The 21,658-nt window shown below is 45.7% G+C and overlaps 2 protein-coding genes across 2 annotated transcripts; one reads left to right on the top strand and one right to left on the bottom strand.

Moving 5' to 3' along the window:
- The first annotated feature begins 769 nt into the window (after positions 1-769).
- LOC141026979 (putative F-box protein At3g52320) lies at positions 770-2,585 on the top strand. The gene is made up of 2 exons (XM_073503888.1): positions 770-886; positions 1,488-2,585. Exons 1-2 carry the CDS (start codon positions 770-772, stop codon positions 2,583-2,585), a joined length of 1,215 nt encoding a protein of 404 aa, XP_073359989.1.
- A 5,116-nt stretch (positions 2,586-7,701) lies between these two features.
- Positions 7,702-9,738, bottom strand: LOC109785677 (fatty-acid-binding protein 3, chloroplastic). Its single transcript, XM_020344277.4, has 5 exons — positions 9,329-9,738; positions 8,991-9,089; positions 8,739-8,882; positions 8,423-8,637; positions 7,702-7,950 (listed from the first exon to the last, which is right to left on the bottom strand). The coding sequence occupies exons 1-5, from the start codon at positions 9,516-9,518 to the stop codon at positions 7,789-7,791; spliced, it is 810 nt and encodes a 269-aa protein (XP_020199866.1). The 5' UTR covers positions 9,519-9,738; the 3' UTR covers positions 7,702-7,788.
- Between the last annotated feature and the right edge of the window lie 11,920 nt (positions 9,739-21,658).

Genomic DNA, 21,658 nt, shown 5'->3' with positions numbered 1-21,658 from the left:
ACCTTGATCATTGAATAATTCATCTATTGAGCTCACGGGCTCAACGTCAACTTTGAGCTGGTATGCTATTTTCGATGCATTCGCCGATTTCCCGGCCACTTAAAAAGGAAAAACACTCTTCACCACAAAATAGCATTGGTACGAGCTCTGAGAGGGATTAAACTTGGCATTGTGTCTTCATTGCACTCTTGTAGGGTGTGGTAAAAAAACTGAGAGCATTACGGTAAAAATTTGATGCATCTCATGTACAAACCGAACACTCTCAAATGAAGTGTAAGGGCTTCGGATGTAAACCACCGCTTTTCTCACTCAACTCCATTTTTAAAAATCGTTTGCACTTTAAACTTTTCCTGTGATTAATACACGACATACAAAGTCCCAAGACCAATATGACAGTATTTTAGGTTTAGTAAATATGATTTGTTGATGATTTTTCGGATAGAAGATAATGGTGGCGGGTCTCCCCGACTACCCACCACATCTAACTTTTTTAAATTTTGAAATATTTGAGCGTGGGTTGTCAAAATAATGTTGTTGCGGGCATATTTGTCGTCCACCACTGATGAAAGACATACCAGTGGCAGGCCCTAAGTAAATGCCCGACACTGCTGCTTTTAGCCCGCCACTATAGTTGGACGAGCAGTTGCGGGTTCTATTTGTACCCGCCACTGCTACTTTTCAAAAATAGCAATGACGAGTTCCTGACTATGCCTGTCACTAATTTGGGCCCATCTATAAGCGTTTTCATACTAGTGCTCCTCCCGGGACCATGGCCCCTGCTATGCTCATGTGTGTTGTTGTGTGCGTGCTCGTGTACGGCCTCATGTGTGTGACAGCGTGGTGGCGGCTTGTGTGTGGCTGTGATGAGGTTGCGCTAGCACTATCGGTATTGTCGAGCCAATGCGAGTGTCGCCGCTTTGAATGGTACATGTCAGTATGAAGTTTAACATCATGTGCTAACATTTATTGTCAAAGCGAATATGACAATTATAATGAAACCACATCGTTCATGAAAAATATATTCTATACGAATTACCATTACAAATTTGTATTTTTTTTTGTCAGGAGGACATGTCAAAACCTGTAAATCTACAATAGGAAAGCCCACTACTCTCTTTACGTACTACTACTTGCAACCTAAAGGTTGAGTTGAGCCGTTCTAGGGAGCCCATCTAAATGTTGCTGAAGCCCAACGACCTCATACCTATGCAATAAAAAAGCCCAACCTGTCCAGTCGATCAGGCACCGATGAATTGCGGACCACAAACCCTAGTCCCGACGAACCGAGGAGACGATGCCGCCAGGACGAGAAGGCGATGGCTGCACGGAGCAGGACCCCTGGTCCGCGACCAGTACGATCCGTCCCATTCGCCGTTGCTGCTCCCCATCATTGCTTCAGAGGTCTGTTCCCCGCTTCTTCCTCCTCCAATCTTCCATCCAAGAAACAGAACAGGGTCCTGAACGAACCGTCTCTTCTTTTGTACTAGAAGAAAAGGAAGAAGGGGCACGAGCAGAAGCCCGTGGCGGACCTCCCTGACGACGTCCTCATCGTGATCCTGTCGCGGGTGCGCTACAGGTCACTCTGCCGCTTTAAGTGCGTGTCCAAGCAGTGGCTCGCCCTTTGCTCCGAACTTGACGTGTTGCACCGGAGGTCACCGCGGACCCTGTCCGGCCTCTACTACTTCGCCGACGACCGGGACGGCCTCAGCTTCCACCATTTAACCATGGGTGTTCCCCCTGTGGTCGATCCCAATCTCTCTTTCTTGCGTGGGAGCTACCAACGTATCACTGCCGAAGAATGTTGCGGTAGCCTTCTCCTTTGTGCATGTTGGAAACCATACTCTCAACGAGACGAATATGATTATGTCGTGTGCAATCCTGCGACCGAGAAGTGGACTGTGCTGCCTCCTATGGAATTCCCGGACGAAGCGGATGGTCACCGTTTAATCCGAGCCGAGCTGTATCTAGCTTTGGATGCAGTTAACCCCTCAAGCTTTGTGGTGGTTGAGACCGTCACAAATTATATTCATCAAATCAGAGAACTGGCGGTCTACTCATCAGAAACCGGACGATGGACTTCCATGAAAAGTGAGTGGGGTCCCAGAACTATAGTGCCTGGTTATGCCGATTTCATCTACCTCAACGGCACTGTGCATTTCGGTACCCTTAATTCTTCAATAGTAACACTGCACATAGAAGGGAGGATTTGGAAGGAAATTGAAATGCCACACATGGCATGCTCCATAGGACAGTCTCTGGGATGCTTGCATGCTTGGCATCTTAATAATAGTCCTGATTGCCAACTCTCAGTTTGGGTTCTTGAGGATTATGATAGAGGAAACTGGACCCTAAAGCACACTGTTAATGTTTTGGGACTGTTCGGAAGGCATTGCCGCAAAGATGAGACCTACGAGATGATGGCGATTCATCCAAAATATAATTTGATTTTTCTTACTGATGAGGAGATTACAATCTCATACGACATGGATAATCAGAAAGTGCATGTTATCAGCACTTCTAAAGAACACGAGTGTTGTGTGCCTTATATTCCCTGTTTTGCAAAATGGCTTTCAGTTGGTCGCTGAAAGTGGCACTAGTGCCCTCATGAAAATCATTTCTTGGGACTAATCTTCTTGTTCCGTGGCACTACCTTGGGTATGTAACAAATCATATGTCAGTGATGAAGGCGGTGACTATGTTTAACAGAACTTAATATTTCTTTCTTTCTTTCTTTCTTTCTTTTTATCTTATTTTAGGGGAACATAACTTTGTTTTCTTATGGGGTGTACAAGATCATAACTCTTGAAATGATATATTTGTAGTAGTTTAAACTGCAGTAGTACCAGTACCACACAAGTTAGCAATTCAGTAGTGTGTTTTTTGAATCTTTGTTTTGGTTAACTTGTCCGTGACCAATTTTTTTCTTCTCGAACTCTTGAAATGACATCGGCCTAGATTTAAAAGCTTGCGAACTTATAAAATGCACGCCAAAAAGAAAAACGGGTCTCGAGATCGTGTCACGAAGTCGGCCCAACAAAAGACGCACACGCAACTAGGTTAGCTTAAAGGGGTTAATCGGGACAAAGGACACAGATAGTTTATACTGGTTCGGCCCCTTGCGGTGAAGATAAAAGCCTAATCCAGTTTGAGGTGGTATTGCTAGGGTTTGGATTACCAGGGAGCGAATACGCTTGACCTAGTTCTTGATCTCTTGTTTCTTGCCCTAAACCTCCGCCAGGTCGTCCCTTTATATACACAGGTTGACGCCTGGCGGTTCACGGAGTCCCGGCCGGCTCATAGACAATGTGTCCGGCTCGGTGACTATCTACGCTTGCCTTACAATACAAGTCACACATATATGGCGGTTCATACACCCGGGCCGTAAGTCACCTCTGAGTCTTGGGCCGTCCACATGCTCATATAACCCGCCATCTTCAGCGGTAAGCCGCTAGTGGTATAACCCGGCCCCTCCTGGGCGGTTTATACCCAGTAGTTATATCCCTAACAATTCGCGAGTCGAGAGTGAATTTTCAACTGGGACAATGACAAACCACAATCCTAGTTGCGACTCGAGGGTGGGCTTACAACTGGGAAGAAAAAGAAAACACATGCCCAGTTGCCAAGTCGAGTGTGGTGTTGCAACTAGGACCACTACGAGCCAATTAGACAAACGAGAGTGGACTGACAACTTTGTAAACTAGGAAACTATAAGCCTAGCTTGTTGCGAGTCAAGGGTTTGACCTGAAATTGGTATGAAACAAATTATGTGCCCAGTTGCGAGTCAAAGGTAGTCTTGCAACTGGGCCAACTACGAGCCCAATTGCGAGTCGACGTCGAACTTGGCAAGTCAACTAAGACAATTACAAAACTACGAGCCTAGTTGTGAGTTAAGAGTCAACTTGCAGTTGGGATAAAACAAACTACAAGCCGAGTGACGAGTTAAGGGTGGACTTGCAACTAGGATGGAAAACAAAACACGGGTCAAGTTGCGAGTGAAGGTTGGACTTGCAACTGAGAAGAAACAAACTACGGCCTAGTTGTTAGTCAACGGTGGATTTGCAACTGTGACAACTACACAAAACTAAGATATGAGTTACAAGTCGAAGGTGGACTTCCAACTGAGATAACAACAAAAATATGGGCCTAGTTGCCAGTCGAGGGTGGACTCGCAACTGGCACAACTATGGACCTATAAGCCCAGTTGTGAGTCAAGGGTAGACTTGCAACTGGGATGAAACAAACTACGAGCCTTGTTGCGAATGAAGGACGGACTTGCAACTGTGACAACTACACAAAACTACGATACCATTTGTGAGTCGGGAGTGAACTTGCAACTGGGACAATGACAAACCAGAAGCCTAGTTGTGAGTCAAGCATGCACTTACAACTCGGATTGGAAAACAAAACACATGCCCAGTTGCAACTAGGGAAAATGCAGACCCGGCTGCATGTTGAGGATGGAGTTGCAACTGGGACAAAAATGATTACCCTCCGCCCCCTCGACTGAAGATTGCGTGTCAAGGGCGGACTTGCAAGATAGTTGTTTGTCAACTGAAACACAAAAGGCGGACCAATTGCATGTCAGGGTGCAGTTGCACCTAGGAAAAGAAGTCTATGAATGGAAATCACAAAAATCACAAAATCCCTAGATGAAAACACAATGCAAAAAGGTGGACAAAGATATTCTTTCATCGTGTGGACAAAGATCGAACCCATAGTCGTCTTCCTCCTTCCTACTCGCATCGGCTCTAATCCAATGCAAATGGGAGTCGGAGATAGACAATGATGATGGAACTGAGGAAGCAGTGACCAACTCGTGTCTTCAACTTATAAAACGCACACCAAAAAGTAAAACGGGTCTCGAGATCGCGTCATGAAGTCGGCCCAACAAAAGACGCACACGCGAACGGGATGATAAGTGGACACCAGACGTACGACGGGACATGGAAGTATAGGACGCGCGTGACAAAATAATCCACGGTCAAGATTTGCACAAACATTTTAAAAGCGAACAGGTCAAGCGATCAGAAACTTAGATCAGACATCGCTAAATGTGATGAAAAAAAGTTCATGAACTTCAAACAAATAAATAAAGAAAGACAAAAAATGCTATTCATGTATGTAAAAAATGTTAAACCTGTATATAAATATGTTTCCGTCGGAAATTGGCAATGTGGCTCCTAGGTGCACATGCACCCATTGTCTAAATACACATTTTGAAAAGTTAAAAAATTCCGAACAAAAATCTCGCGTGTATATCCGGACATTATATGCGCGTGCACAAAATTTTGGGTGAAAAACAAGGTTTTTTATGGCTTGTGTAAAAAAGACAATTTCTGATGCTTCATTACAACTATTCATTTTGCATTTCTTTATTTTTTTTACACAAGCCACAAAGAACGTCGTTTTTCACAATTCTTTTTAAAAATCATGAAATTGTAAACATTTAAATTTTAAAAAGTTCATAAATTTAACACAAATAAACAAAAAGAAAAGGTAAATGTGAAAAATAAACAGAACCGACTCGTGCATTTTTACCCTGCAGCCCAGCATGGAAAACATCACATTCTTTTAGCCAAGAAAAAGAACACATTTATTAATCGCGAAAGGACGAAATTGCTGTGCCTTCCTATTAATGCCCAGCAAAAGGATATGCGTATAACAGCCCAAAGCCCTGTGCGGGCATAAGAGCAACTCCAAAAGGCCGACCCATTTCGTTCGCCTGCGTCTGTTTGGGTCGGCGCGGACAAAAGTGACGATCAACGCGCCGACCTAAACCCAAATCACGTCCGCGTCGCGTTCGCGCCGACGCATTTGCGGCCCAAATTTGCGCCACAAATGCGTCGGCGCGGACGCCGAACGGACGCTTCACGCGCCTTCTCGCTATCCGCCGCGTCCCTACATGGCGGTCGTCCAACTACCCGCTGCCCACACGGTCAGCTTAATTTATGACGACGGGCCCACGCGTCAGCGACGGCGCTCGTCCTTTTTTAAGCCGACCGTGCGGCGGGGCCGTCCTCATCCAAACTCGCCGTCCACATCTGCCATCATTTGCTCATTCGTCGCCGGCAAACCCTAGCCACCACAACCACAGCGAGATGGGCCTCTTCTCCGGCGCCAGCGGCAGCAAGGCCAAGGGCAAGTCCCCGCCACCCCTTTCCCCTCAGAGTTCCTCCCACCTCCGCCGGCGCCGGCGCTTCGCCGGCAGAGGCAGCGCGTGAACGTGCCAGTGCACCAGGCGGAATGGCACTGGCAGCACCGCCAGCCTCTGTCGTATCCGGACGTGACGCTGCCGCACGACTGGCATCTGGATCCAGATAGGATCCCGGTGCCGGCGGCGCCGCGGACGGCTCGTGCTCACGCGGAGGAGGTGCGGCGCCGGCGGTTGCTGCTGACGCCGGAGCAGCGCCGCGACCCCGCCTACGCAACCGACTCGCTCAACTGGGCAAGGTGGTTCGCCTTCGAGTACGAGGGGGCGAGGCGACGGGTGGTGCGCGAGGTCGGCCGGAGGTCGCCGCCACCGGCGCTCGTCGTCCGCGAGGAGGACCAGGCGGCCCTTGCGGCCGTCTACCGGGAGAGCGAGGAGGACGAGCGGCGCAAAGCGGAGGCGGAAGAGGAGGCTCGGTACGAGGCGGCAATGGCGCAGGCCCTTGCCTTCTCCGCGGCGGGCGACAGCGTGGTGCCGCCGGTGGCCCCGCCATCCCCCATCAAGCCGGAGCCGGAGCTGGAGCCCGAGCCCATCGCGCGCTTCTCCTGGACGGGAGTGGTGCGCGAGTGGGTGTCTGCGCCACCGGTTTGGATGGGGGCGATGCCGGCGCAGGAGCAGGCGTACCTCGAGATGTGGTGCCAGCGCCGGCTGGCAGAGGAGCGTCGTCGCGGCGAGTACGAGAAGATGCTCGAGCGCGACCTCGAGGAGGAGCAGCGCGAGGCCGAGGAGGAGGCGCGCCGGGCCGCGGCTGCACAGGCGGCCGCACCCCCCCCCCCCCCCCCCCCCCGGCACTGCCTGCGCCGGCACAGCCCGACATGACGACGCTCTGGAACACGTCGTTCGCCTGGGCCGGGCCGGCGCCGACGCTCACGGACCCCGAGGACGACGACGACGCCGCCTAGGGCAGCGCGCTGCCTCGTAGTTTAGGCTGTTTTTATATTTTTTAATGCAAATGTGGACGCGTGGACTCTCGCCGGCCTTCGTGGCCGGCTTTAATGTTTAATTAATGTTGTTTCTTTTTTTAATATGCATGTGTTCATTTTTTTTGCGCCGTCAAAATGGGTTCAGGCCATCGTTGGGCACACGCGCCGACCCAAATGCGGAAGCGGGTTTCCATGTCCGTCTGGCCGACCCAAACGGACAAAAAGCGGACGAAATCGCCGTCCGTTTGGGTCGGCCCGTTGGAGTTGCTCTAACAGGCCAACAAAAACAAACAAAAACCCGGCCGTGGGCACACAATGGACCGAGGAAAAACAAACAACCACGCGCGCACACATGCATCGGTGCGAATCAGGCTCGCACGAAGAAACGGGCGACAGGATAGATGGGGCGGTCCTGACTTAGCGTACGCACGAAGCGGGGGCAGAAAAATGTGTGTGCGCGAATCTTAAAGACAGGACAACATCCAATGGCTCTAGATTTAGATGTGAGATAGCTATTTCATATTTAGATGTGAAATAGCAAATCTGATTTCGAATATATGAGATGCAATATCCAAGAAAACTGCTATAGTATTCATTGATTCATCACTCTGGACTTTGTCTTGAGGGACCATATATACATTGATCCTGCTCTGCACGTCACTTTGTAAGGATAGCTTCTAGCAGCTGAGCAGTGGAAGATCTCAAAGTGGGGGATACGGGAGAGCTGCCGAAGAAGCCATCATATAGAGCATAATTGACAGTAGCTGATTTGACCTCAACGTCGACTTGGGATGGACCTTGGTCGGTCGAAACCGAGACCTACAGAAGCACGAATTAGTAACAGGATGAAATATCATGCATGCAGCGCCGTCAGCAATCAATTTCGTCAAACAACCTGTCTCTCTGATTTTTTTGGAAATACAAGAAACTAATTACCTGAATCGGCATCACTAATTTACCGAGGGTATAACAAATTCAAACAAGCTGATTTGGAAATCTAAGACTTCAGAGGTGAGACACAGCTTGGGAAGACCACCATCCAGATTCAGAATTATTCGCAAAGGAGATTCTATAATTAAATTCCCTTTCAATCAATAGAAAAACTGCAATGTCGTCGCGGTAAAGTAATTCAATCCACTAATAAGCCTGGAGAAAAAATTATCTTAATTTCACAACAAGATATGCCTGTGTTTTCTTGCTGTGCCCGTAGAAGAGTCAATTGTTTCCTACCAACAACTCTAGATGAATTTGCTTAAAATCTTGAATATGGTGGGACTGATTGTTCACTCACCAGCATTCTTGAGGGTTCCAACCAAGTTAAATAGATGGTTGTTCCCTTTTTGAGATTGCGCCCTAGAAAGCTGTTCCGGAAAGCCGACAGTGAAGATTCTTCCTCATCGGTCCGTTTCTGAATCCGGCGAGCTATAACGCCATCCAAAGCCTTCACAAAGGTCTTGCCATCAACGTCTCTAACTAGAGTTATATTCAGAGATTTCACAACCGGTGCTGCATTTGCATTGCATGGTACGGTGTCTGATCAGCATGTATTACAGATTCATGAACCCACTCCTTGGGCATTTGCTAGTTGGATCGATTCTGTTTCTTACCTTTAAAAATGGAGTCAAAACCAGAGGAAGCATCAAAAGTCTCGAGGCCAACCTTTTTTCTCCATTGCTCGGTATCGAGTCCGATGGAGATATCCACATAGAACGCTGCGGCGTATACCTTGACGAAGAACTTGTCTCTGTAACCTAGAGTGAGCTAAAATTCAAATCGCAAACTGTAAAAAGTACTACACACACATTTATGCAAGTTAACAATCTCGAAAGAAGGACATGGCCGGGGGCAAGCAAATGTACCTGTGCCGAGGATGATCAGAGGCTCTTTGTGGCCCGGAACAGTTAGCTCCCTGGAGAACTTCACATTCGTCGCGCCTTCTACGACAAAAGCGTCACCCTCTACAGGCGAAAAAAAGTGCAAAAGTAAAATAAAATGAATGACGAGTAATGCATATGAGTTAGGATCAACATATATAGTTGGAAGTTAATCTTGGACAATAATACTGAAACACAGAAGTTCCTCAGAAAGTAAAGCACAGAAGAAAGATTTACATCCACTGTTTTCTGAAGTTACAGGTTCTCCAGCTAATATATATGATCTGTGAAGGCGTGAGAAATGCAAAGGGTTTGTTCCTCACCTGCGCCTCCTCCGGCTGCGAACGAGATGTGCTGCGGGCGCCGTGCGCCGCCGCGGGCGATGCGGCAGCCGCTGGCCGATTGCAAAGAGGAGCCGGCCGGCAGGTCGCAGGGCGGAAGGAGACGCGTGCGGCCAGGCCTCGCGAGTGCAGGACCAGCCAGCGGAGAGGGCACGACGGAAGCGACCATCATGGCAGCGCCGGCGCAGCGCTTGCTGGGCGGAGAACGGACGACCAGGGACACGCGAGTACCTTATCCTATCTAATTTTTTTTTTAGTAAAAGTCCCTTATCCTTAATTTTTTGAGTGGTGTCCCTTATCCCATCTATACACTAGCTAAAGACCAGTAGCAACGGAGAGAAACCCATTCTTTCAAAAAAGTTCTAATTAATTATGTCAAAAAAAAGAAAAATAGGAGTAAGCCTGCACACAATCTACGTTTGTACGCCGACAATGTTGGCCGTCAAGACAATCTACGTTCTGGTGGAACCAGCGGCTGTGAAGTCACTTTATTTTTCCGAGAGGCACTATTTGGCTCTCGGCGAACTCTTTGCCGAGTGTCCGATGGTTGGCTCTTGACAACTTTCTATTTGCCTGAGAGGTATACATCTGGTGGTCTTTGCAGAGAACAACTCTCGGCAAAGGCTTTGCCGAGGGTTTTTTGCCTTTTGTCGAGTGTTTCTAGCACAAGGCGTAGGGTGCGATTCTAGTAATGTGTACTGATAAAGATGGCATCTTTCTGAATGGCATTATGCATTTGACTAGCATTAATAAATCTTCAATGGTAACAGTGGACATAGAGGGAATGATTTTGAGAGAAATTAGAGTGCTACACTCGTTAGACGCCATTGGACTGTCTCAGGGATGCTTGCATGCTTGGAGTGTATATAATATTAATGGTTGCAAACTCTCTCTTTGGGTTCTTCAAGATTATGGTAGCGGGAACTGGACTCTAAAGCACGTTGTTAATGTTTTGGAACTGTTCGGAAGGCATTGTCGCAAAGATGACGAGTTCTACATGATGTTGGCCATTCATCCAGATTGTAATGGAGATCTCGTCCACCTCCCTCCCGATCCCCTCGGCCTCCCATCCGCCTCCCCTCCCGCCGCCGCCGGATCCCGGCGGGGCAAACCCCATGCGGGGGGATGATGGCGGCGGCGGGGCGTCCCTCCATCGCGACTAGGAGGCATGGCTGTGACGGTGGATCTTGAGTGGGCGCCTTGGGACGATGTGTGCGTGGCCATGGCGCCCGTCACGCAGCGATGAGACCTCCTCTACCTTTGGTTGTCTTCATCGTCGGTCCAAAGAGATCTCATCGGTGAGTGTTGCCTCGCGGTGGCTTCCCGGCGATGGATCAAGTGGAGGAGGAAATGGTGGCCTAGCTGCTGAAGCAGGTGAGGATGCCACCGTCGTCGGCGACGCTCGTGGGTGTCGTTTTCCTCGTGGGAGGTGATGTTGGGCATCCCTCGCTCCATTGTTTCTGGGGGGAAACCTCAGATCTGGAGGAGGCTACCATTGACGGCGGCGCCCGTGGGCGTCGTAGCCCTCGTTGGAGGCGTTGAGGGGCCTCCTGGATCGGATGATGGCGACGTCTTCGTCGTCACCCCCATGGGGGCATCATCTTTGGAGACATTCATTGGCTGGACGGACATGTGGACGGCTTGGTGGTTGAGCGTTGGTAGGTGGTGGAGCGGTGCTTCATCCTACACATCGATGGCAGCGGATCTCGGCGGCGTGGCGCAGTGGAGACTCGGCGTCCGATGGGTGGCGATGGACTCGTGCAGGAGAACGACGTTGTCTGGCGTCGTGGTGGCCTCGATGGCAGAGAGGCCTGGCAAGGTCGATGCGTCGGTATCTGATCTGAGGATGGATCGGTGGATGAAGAAGGTGATGGCCATTGCAGCGTGCACATGTGGTGCCCACTGAAATTGTGTCGGACCAGTGTGTAACCCAGTCCAGGTATATAGCTTGGATGGGGCATCCGGCATTAGATGTTAGGTGTTGGTGCGATGTCTATTTGGTATTAGGCTCAGACATTCGGCACTCCTTCATCACGGGAATAGGAGTAGCGACAAGTGTTGCCAAGATGATGGCTTCAAGCTTGCTGATGTATTACCTTTGTCAGAGCTTTATGAATAATTATAAAATGGCTGCAAGCATCGCCCAGATGCAGAGGCCGGAGGTACATCCTCCTTTTCAAAAAAGAATCTAGATTGTAATTCGATTTTCCTTATCTATCGGGAAATGGCAGTCTCGTATGATATAGATAATCAGAAAGTGTATCTTATCAATACTTCTGAAGAATTCCGGGGTTGTGCACCTTATATTCCCTGTTTTGCAAAAAGACCGTCAGATGGTCTCTGAAAGTGACACTAGCAACCCAATAAAAACCAGTTGTTCGATATGGACCTAATCTTCTTGTTTTGTGGCTCCAGCTTTGATGTGTAATAACTCTTGTGTCCCTGATCAAAGAGATGATTCAGTTTCACAGAACTTAATCTTTCATTCATTCTTTTTATATATGTTTTTGTTCTTTCTTCTTTTTGAGGAAAATAACTTTGTTTTATTGAGAGGTATAGAACAACATAATTCTCCCAATGATATATTTATACTAGTTTACACTGCGGTAATGCGACACAAACTTTTTTAATCTTTTATTGGTTAAGCGCTCTCCGTGGCCATATTTTCTTCTCAAAATCGGCCAGACGATTTCGTAACTTACTGAACCTTCTTTCCACTGCATCCAGTCCCTAGTACGCCAGCACTAATTGTTTTAAAGGATCCGAGTTGATTATGTAATTCCGAAGTTACAGCAAGTTAAGTAGTAAATGCCTTCAATAGATGAAAGAGGATGGGAGAATTTGTGCTAAGATCTACAACATCAAATATATATACAAACAATCTAATGAAACTAACTTGGTGTTGTCGACGTTAATATCTTTGTTATGTACTTGTCAGACTTCAGAAAAATTTACTTGGGGTAGGACTAAAATTTGGAACGGAAGAAGTATTTGGTAGCGGTCATTTCCTATATGCGGTTGTCTCAGACGGACACACAAAGTAGAACCACATTTCAGCGAATTATACCATATTTGCTCCCATTGTATAGATAAGTAGCATGTTTTTTTTTTCTTTATGAGGGATAGATAAGTAGCATGTGCTGATCTAGTGGAAGGAACACGAATGGTTCAATTCTACTAAGAGCAACTCTAGCAAATGCCCTAAAACGCCTCAAACTGTAAAATAACTGACGTTTATAATTTTCGGCGAAAAAAGGTTCCAAATCAAATCCTGCAAAATGGACCGTACCATAAAAAAATACAACTCGCCCTAAAAAAGATACCTGCTACCTCAAATTTTCAATTTTTGCCCGATATTTTACGGGTTCCCTATCACACAAAAGCAGTTGGCAGGAGTGGAACTTCAGCTACAACCGCTCTGGCGCAGGCGGAGATGGCCGGAACCGGACATGGCAGGAGGCGGAGATGGCCGGAGCTCGACATGGCAGATGGCCAGAGCCATCCGTGCACGCGGTGCCACGCGGTCTCGCAGTACGGCAGCTCCTTGTACCCAAGCGCCCCCACGGCACCGTCGAAGTCAGCCACCGTCCATGCGGGGAACCCCCGCAGCAGCACCGCCCCTGTCTCCCATAGCAGCGGCGCCACCCGGGACGCCGCACAGCCGCCTATCGGGACGAGCGTCACGGGGAAGGCGACAGCCTCCTCTCCCCTAGTCCCGAGGGTTCGCCGGTCGGGAAGAGCACCACGGAGAAGGCGACGCCCTCGATGACCCGCTGCCTCAAGAAGCTGTTGCCCGCCACGCGCGCCATCTGCGAGATTGCCAGTGCTGCGAGCTCCCTGTCCATGTCCATGGAAGAACCTTTTTGTTTGTGAAAAGTCCATGAAAGATCCAGCCGGATCGGGCACGAGCAGGAGGTCGACCAGTACAAAAGGTCCCAATTACGATATTTATTTTGCTTGTAAGGGGCTTTGTGCTATTTTGCTGACAATTTATACGGGATCTGTTCTACTGACACACATATCCATACCGTAAAAGCTCCTAAAAACGTTTTGCGGTATACCCTAAAGCGATTTTACAGTGGAAGTTCTTAGGGCATCTGCTAGAGTTGTTCTAACAAATACCAGTGTGTGTGCACGCGCGCAGCAAATGACTGCATGATAGGTACTGTGAAACCGATGGACTAACTAATAGCAAGCCTAATCCTGGAGCATAAATATCATGAGGCTGCTGCCTTTGCCTCAGAAAATAGATTATTTCTTTTCTTGCATTAGTCTCAGGCGGAGGCGCAAAATAAAACCAACTTTTTGCACCGAATCATATCATATTTTGCTCTCACTGAATAGACAAATAGCACGTAGTAGGTCTAAGGAAAGCAAGAACGGTTCAATTCTATCGACTAACCTCTTTGTCTGCCAGGTTAGTGAAACCAATGATGTAAAAAAAAGTTAGTGAAACCGATGGAGTGGCTAATACCAAGCCTAATCCGTCCACATAAATATCACGAGGCTGCCGCCTTGCCTCAGAAAATATATTATATCTGTAAAGGTCACTTTGGGGCACATGATTATCTTAGTCACTAATCATATTGACAGGTTCCCTTATCATAGTCATAATGTATTTAGTATTTATCATCAAGCCAAAAGAGGACACCTTACACAAAATTATCAAAACAATATTAATCATGTAATCCCTATGCAAGTTGGGCAAGTTGCCCTTTAGAAACAAACAGCAATAATGCACATAGCTTCGGGTTCAGACGTCACCATCTCGAAACCATCAGCCGCACAAGTCACTCTCTCGTCACCACTCCACATCACCACACTAGAACCAGATATTAGATATAGTCACAGCTCTGAATCCATCCACCGGTGAGTTCATGCATGTGTGCAAAAATTAGAAAAAAAGATGGACCTCGGATGGATGTCTCACATGGATCCCACAAGAGCTAGTGGAGCGTCATGCATTCGCGAAAACCGCCATGACTAAAGAGTTGTATAGAAAGCAAATCACTCCACCAGCTCCAACAGGATCCATCTGAGACATTCACCTAAGATCAGACGCTGATGTTGAATTTTTTCGATGTTTGCACACAAAATGTTGCTTCTATTCAAGGTTTTGGTTACCGGTCGAAATTTCAAAATTTCCCATGGTTACCTCGTATTTCCGTGCCCCTCGGTAAATCGTCATACCGAGCAAAAAAATACCATTTTTTGAAAATTTTGAATTTGAACACTCGATTTACATTAAAGTACGTAGGATCTAGTTAATGCCATGAGAGTTGGTTCTGGCATGTTGGTAGCAACCTAGTTCTTGTTTTGAGAGGTCTCTGGTTTGAATATTCGTTCATTCGCTTATTTGAATTCAAAATTCAACTATAAAATTCGCTCGAAATATTCTCGGTATTTCTCGGTAACCGTGGTAACCACATTTACCAGTCCCCCTCGGCAAAATTGCCTCATTCGGTAACCAAAACCTTGCTTCTATTGTAGTTTTTCCCAGTTTAGTTCATGTCCAATCTGCCATGCATTTGCTGCCAACTTGATCATCCCTGCTAAGCCATTACTGGGAATTGGTCGAAATTTATCCTTTAGAGAACAGCAATCATTGATATATGGGTCCACGAATGTTATGAGACAAATTGCATGAGTGATGCTGCTCATTATGATCAAGCAAATTATCCAGGTGCTTGGTCCAACTATAAGGCCTGTGTAATTCATCACAACTTTGTACACATACTCTGCATCAGCAAAGTGCCTTCTTTTCATATATAATACTCCCTCCGTTCCTAAATATAGTTCTTTTTAGATATTTTTATATGGATTATGGACTACATACGGAGTCCTTATTGAACTCTCTAGAAAGACTTATATGTACAAACGGAGGTATTAACGTACATGGTGAGAAGGAAACACTAAACCCTACATCAGGAAACATGCCTAAAAATCTATTGGCAAAGCAGTAATCATACAAGAAGGCAGGAAGAGGGCAGGCGGGTGAGGCTGGCAGATGGCACATTCTACATTAATATACAACAAACTGATGTAGGATCTGTGTCAGCATCCAGCAATCCCTTGACCCAAACAAAGCACAATGATAGAGCCTCCAACCAAACATGTTTTTTGGGTGGGCAAGACGACAATGCGGGGCGAGGGTGATGCACTAGCCTTCATTTGTTGATTCCCACTCAGCATTTACAACACTGCCCACATGAAGATATTTTTGAGGCATCCAAAGGACATAGTTTTGTCATGTGTCCTATGCTCGTTGGCTGACCATAGATTCTCTCTGAAATCCTACGACATGGACGACGCCTTCTGCATTTTTCCATCACCGAAGATCTTTGAAAATTGTCGCACACCGACAGTGAGGTCCAATACCATGTAGAGAAGCTAGTAACTGCGAGATACTGGGCACTATGGAGATCAATTTGGGCAGCAGGTTTACCACTCAGGCTGGCCGTCCTGAAGTAGCTGTAATCTGATATTTTGGCAGGTAATCTGAACTGCAAAAGCGTCTTATATTTTGACACAGAGGTATAGTATTTAAAGATACATTGTATACTCACTGTAGTGATCATCTTCGAGCTTTAACTTTCAGTAGGTAACTAATTGTTGCACTCATGAATCATCACACATTTTTCTGGAAAAAAATTTGTAAACCACCCTTTCGAAACCATGCCAAAGTTGGCAGAGATTTCAAGAAAATGTGAAACAATTCATGTCCCTTTCCAGAAACAATTTTTTGTTTGACATTGGAGCTTGAGGAGAAAAAAGAAGAGGGAACTGTGGGTGGCTGACGTGATATATCAGAATAAAGTGGGCCGTTCTTGAAAGCCCGTATAAAAGCAACGATACTCAAGCCCATACTTCTTCCGGTGTCACGCTCGGTTCGCTACGATCTGGCCAAAAAAGAGAAGGGTCGTGCTCAGTCGTCGATCAGGGGCCGATCAATTTCCGACCACAAACCCTAGCCCGGCGAACCGAGGAGACGATGCCGCCAGTAGGAGGAGGAGATGATTACACGGAGCAGGATTCCCCGCAGGCGACCGGCCACCATGGCTGCCCCGAGGACGTTTCGTCTTCTTCGCCGACGCTCCCCGTCATTGCTTCAATAGCTTCCGAGGTTTTGTTCCTCCCCAAATTCTTCCTCCTTCCAATCAAAATCTAGGGATAAACAATCTTCTCATCCGTTTGTAGAAGAAGAAGCAGAGGCGCGATCGCGAGCAGCAGCCCGCGGCAAGCCTCCCCGACGACGTCATCATCGAAATCCTGTCGCGGGTGCACTACAAGTCGCTCTGCCGTTTTAAGTGCGGGTCCAAGCAGTGGCTTGACCTTTGCTCCGGCCTCGACACCCACAAGAGGTCGCCGCAGGCCCTATCCGGCCTCTACTTCTTGGACGAGGAACACCAAGGCCTCAGTTTCCATGGTCTGACCGGGGGTGGCCCCCGTCTGGTCGATCCCGATCTCTCTTTCTTGCGCAAGAGCTACGAAAGCTTAGAGGTCACACAATGCTCCAGCAGCCTTCTCCTTTGCATGTGTTGGAAGAACTCGTACTCACCGCGGGGTGAATGTGATTATGTCGTGTGCAATCCGGCAACCGAGAAGTGGACTCTGTTGCCTCCGATAGAATGCATGGACCAAGCGGACGTCGAACGCTATTTGGGTTTCGACGCAGTCAAGCCCTCTAGCTTCGTTGTGGTTGCGCCCTTGACAGATATTTATCAACTAATCAGAAAAGTAGCGATCTACTCATCGGGAACTGAACGATGGACTTACGTGGAAAGTGGGTGGGCTTCTGATACTATGGTGGGTGATCAAGATGCCATATTCTTGAATGGCATTGTGCATTTGACTACCTGTGGTTCTTCAATAGTAACAGTGGACATAGAAGGAAAGATTTGGAGAGAAATTAGAGTGCCACACTTCGACGCCATTGGGCTATCTCAGGGATGCTTGCATGCTTGGCGTGTAGATGTTCTTAATGGTTGCCAACTCTCTCTTTGGGTTCTTCAGGATTATGACAGCGAGAACTGGACTCTAAAGCACACTGTCAATGTTTTGGAATTATTTGGAAGTCATTGTCGCAAAGATCATGAGTCCTACATGGTGTTGGCCATTCATCTAAATTGTAATCTGATTTTCCTTACCGATGGGGAGATGACAGTCTTGTATGATACGGATAATCGGAAAGTGAATGTTATCAGCTCTTCTGTAGATTTCGTGGGTTGTGCACCTTATATTCCCTGTTTCACAAAATGGCTGTCCGATGGACGCTGAAAGTGACGGTAGCGCCTTTGTAACAACCAGTTGTTGGATATGGGCCTAATTTTCTTGTTTTGTGGCACCAGCTTGGATGTGTAACAACTCGTGTGCCACTGATGGAAGAGGTGATTCAGTTCGACATAACCTAATCTTGGCTTGCTTTTGATGTTTTTATTTCTTATTCTAGGAGAAAATAACTTAGTTTTATTGAGAGGTGTAGATTAGCATGATTCTCACAATGATATATTTGTACTAGTTTTGACTTCGGTAAGGTCACAGTTCTTTTTTCCGTTTTGGTTAAGCTCTCTCCATGACCATATTTTCTTCTCGAATTCTGCCAGATGATTTTCTAATTTACTGAACTTCTTTCCACTGCCTAGCATTCTAGATTTTGAATCCAGTCCCTAATTTGCCAACTCTAATGGTTTTCAAGGATCTGAGTTGATTATGTACTTCCGAGACTACAACAAGTTAATGTATATGCCTTCAATCTAGAAGAAAGAGGGTGTTGCATATGTAGCACCCTTACTGTTTGTACCTCTCGCATACATTGGACTATTCGGAAGGATTTTAGCATGAGATTTTTTTCTGTCAGAACGGATTGTATTAATATCAAGATGTTAACGATCTCAAGAGCTACTCAAGACATCAAGGATGCACACAACCAAATTATTACGAAAGAAAAAGAGCAATCAGCGAAATAGCTGCACCAAACTTCAACATCAACCATTGATTATAGCAACCCCATGTTAAAATTTAAGAGGATGGGAGAAGATCCTACAAGTTTCTCTTCAGTCAAACAGTTTGGTAATGAAAGATAACAGAGGATGATGATGGGAGAATTTGCGATAAGATTGACAACATCAAAATATACAGTATGGAAATATATTTCATAAAGAATCTAATAAAACTAACTTGGTGTTGTAGATGTTAATGTCGCCATCGAGCCATTGTTGTAGAGTCGCTGGTTTCTAATCGCAATGGATTTTTGTTTTCTTTGGCTTCTCCATTCGCTTCGTTCAACCCTGGTCTCGATAGATAGCTCAACTTCTATTGGCTGAGAATAGTTTCGTCAAGGAAAGATTCTGCAACATAAGAAAATTTGACTTGGGTAGAACTAAAATTTGGAACGGGAGAAGTATTTGGTAGCATACTTTACTTTCATGCACTTGTTAGTCGGAGACACAAAATAGAACCACATTTCAGGTGATCATACCATTGTATAGATAAGTAGTTTCAGATGATCTAATGAAAGCAACGAGAATGGTTCAATTATATCAAATGCTTTTTTTTGCGTGCATGATCAAACTTTACGAAGTTTGACAAACAAATTGTTTATGGACTAAAAAGGGCTAGAGGGAGTATTGTGAAATAGATGGAGTAACTAATGGCAAGCCTAACCACCCCACATAAATATCAGAAGGCTGCCGCCTTGCCTCATAAAATAGGTTATATCTGTAAAGATAACTTTGGGGGCACATGACCACTTGATCAATTCATTGACCTGCTTTAAGTGGATGGTTGTACGAGTCATGTAGACTAAAGTTGTTTTATCAGGCACTAATCATATTGACAGGTTCCATTATCATAATCATAATGTATTTAGTACTCCCTCCGTTTCTTTATATAAGGTGTATTTTTTTATAAAATTTCATAATGTAAGGTGCATTTGTACTAATTCCTCGTAATTCCGATCTTGGCCTTCTAAAAAAAGGAAAGTATTTCTCCCCTGATTGCATGTATCTCTCCTTGTAGAGAAAGAAAAGGAAATTATCTCTCCCGATTGTGTGTATCTCTTTCTTTCCTAGACTAAATGATTTACTTGCCGCTAATCTACAAATTAGAGAAGGGTAATTGTGTCCTAACTAGTGCATAATTATGTGCCTTGGTCACCGTGCTGGAAATAATACACCTTACATAAAGGAATGGAGGGAGTATTTATTACCAAGCCAAAAGAGGACAACTTAATCATAATGTATTTAGTACTTATATCATAAAAAAAGATAGAAGGGAATGTATTAATATCAAGATTTTAACGATCTCAAGAGCTACTCAAGACATGGAGGATGCACACAACCAAATTATTATAAAAGGAAGAACGAGCAACAAACGAGACAGTTGCAAGAAACTTGAACATCGACCATCAATGATGGCAACACCATGTTCAAATTTAAGAGGATGGGAGGAGCTCCTGCAGGTTTCTCCTCAGTCAAATAGTTTAGTGACAAGAGATCACATAGGATGATGGGAGAATTTATGCTAAGATCTACAACATCAAATATATCTAGTACGGAAATATATTTTATAAAGAATCTAATGAAAGTAACTTGGTGTGATACATGTTAATATCATTTTTATATCCTTGTTGAACTTTAGAAAATTTGACTTGGGATAGAATTAAAATTTGGAATGGAAGAAGTGTTTGGTAGCATCATTTATTTTCAAGCATTTGTTAGACAGAGACACAAAATAGAACCACATTTCAGCAGGTCATACTAGCGATGGAATTCAAGTTGAGTCGCGCCAGCTCGGCTCGACTGATTAATAAGATAACAATTTAGCTCTGCTAGACTCATTAACATAACAAGCTCAGATTCGAATTCAGCTCGACTTGTGTAACTCGCAAGGTAGATCGTTAAAGACGTGAATAACAAAATATAAGTATTATGTATGCAATAAATCTAAAATATATTTGTAGACACTAGCTCAATAAAGAAACACTTGGTATACTACATAGAGGACACCAATATTGATACTTATCTCACAACCCTTCTAATTAACAAGCTTAATGAGTTAAACAACTAGTGAGCTTAGCTCGTTAAACTTGTTTTGTTAACGAGCTCAGATTAAAACTCGACTTGACTCGTTAGTTGCCGAGTTGGAATCAAGTCGAGCCCAGCCACGAGCTAAGCTTGTGAGTTTCCGGTTATAATTCCAGCCCTAGATCATACCATGCATTTAATAGATAAGCAGTATGTTGACGTAATGGAAGCAACGAGAACGGTTCAATTATAGTATCAAATACAATTGTGCGTGCGCGCGCCTGAAGGTATGATAGGCATTGTGAAACCGATGGAGTGACTAACAGCAAGCCTAGCCACTCCACATAAATATCACAAGGCTGCTGCTTTGCCTCATAAAATAGATTATACTCCCTCCGTCCAGAAATACTTGCCATCAAAATGTTTGATGGCAAGTATTTCCGGACGGAGGGAGTACTATCTGTAAAGGTCACTTTGGGGGCACATGACCACCTGATCAATTCACTAACTTGCTCTAAATGGATGATTGTACGAGTCACGTAGACTAAAGTTGTTTTATCAAGCACTAATCATCTTCACAGGCTCCCATAAGCGCAATCATAATGTGTATTATTTCTCATCATGCCAAAAGAAGATGGCGTAAACAAAATTATCAAAACACAGTATTAATCCTCTGCAAGTTGGGCAAACAAGTTGCACTTTCCAAACAAACAGCAATAATGCAAACAGCTTCGGGTTCAGACGTAACCATCTCAAAACCATCAGCCGCACAGGTCACACACCATCTCCACCACGCACCACCACACCAGAACCAGATAGATATAATCACAGCTCTGAATCCATCCACCGGCGAGTTCATGTGTGCAAAAATAGAAAAAAGTCGGATCTTGGATGGATGCCTCACATGTCACATGGATCCCACAGCCACAGGAGCTGGTGGAGCTTCATGTGCATTTCACCAAAACCGCCCTAGCTAAAGAGTTGTATAGAAAGCAAATCACTCCACCAGCTCCCACAGGATCCATCTGAGACATTCACCCAAGATCCGACGGCTGTCGTTGATTTTTTTTCTATGTTTGCACAACAAAGTGGTGCTTCTATTGTAGTCTTCCCCAGTACAGTTCATGTCCAATCTGGCATGCCTTTGCTGCCAACTTGATCATCCCTGCTAAACCATTATTACTGGAAATTGATCAAAGTGTATGCATTAGAGAATTTCAATCATTGATATACTGGTCCACAAATGTTATGAAACAAACAATAAAACAAATTGCATGAGGGATGCTGC

Source organism: Aegilops tauschii, chromosome 1, assembly GCF_002575655.3.
Source record: "Aegilops tauschii subsp. strangulata cultivar AL8/78 chromosome 1, Aet v6.0, whole genome shotgun sequence".
In the NCBI taxonomy this organism is placed as follows: Eukaryota; Viridiplantae; Streptophyta; class Magnoliopsida; order Poales; family Poaceae; genus Aegilops; species Aegilops tauschii.
Note: the sequence above shows the minus strand (reverse complement) of the source record. Positions and strands in the feature narration are given on the sequence as shown.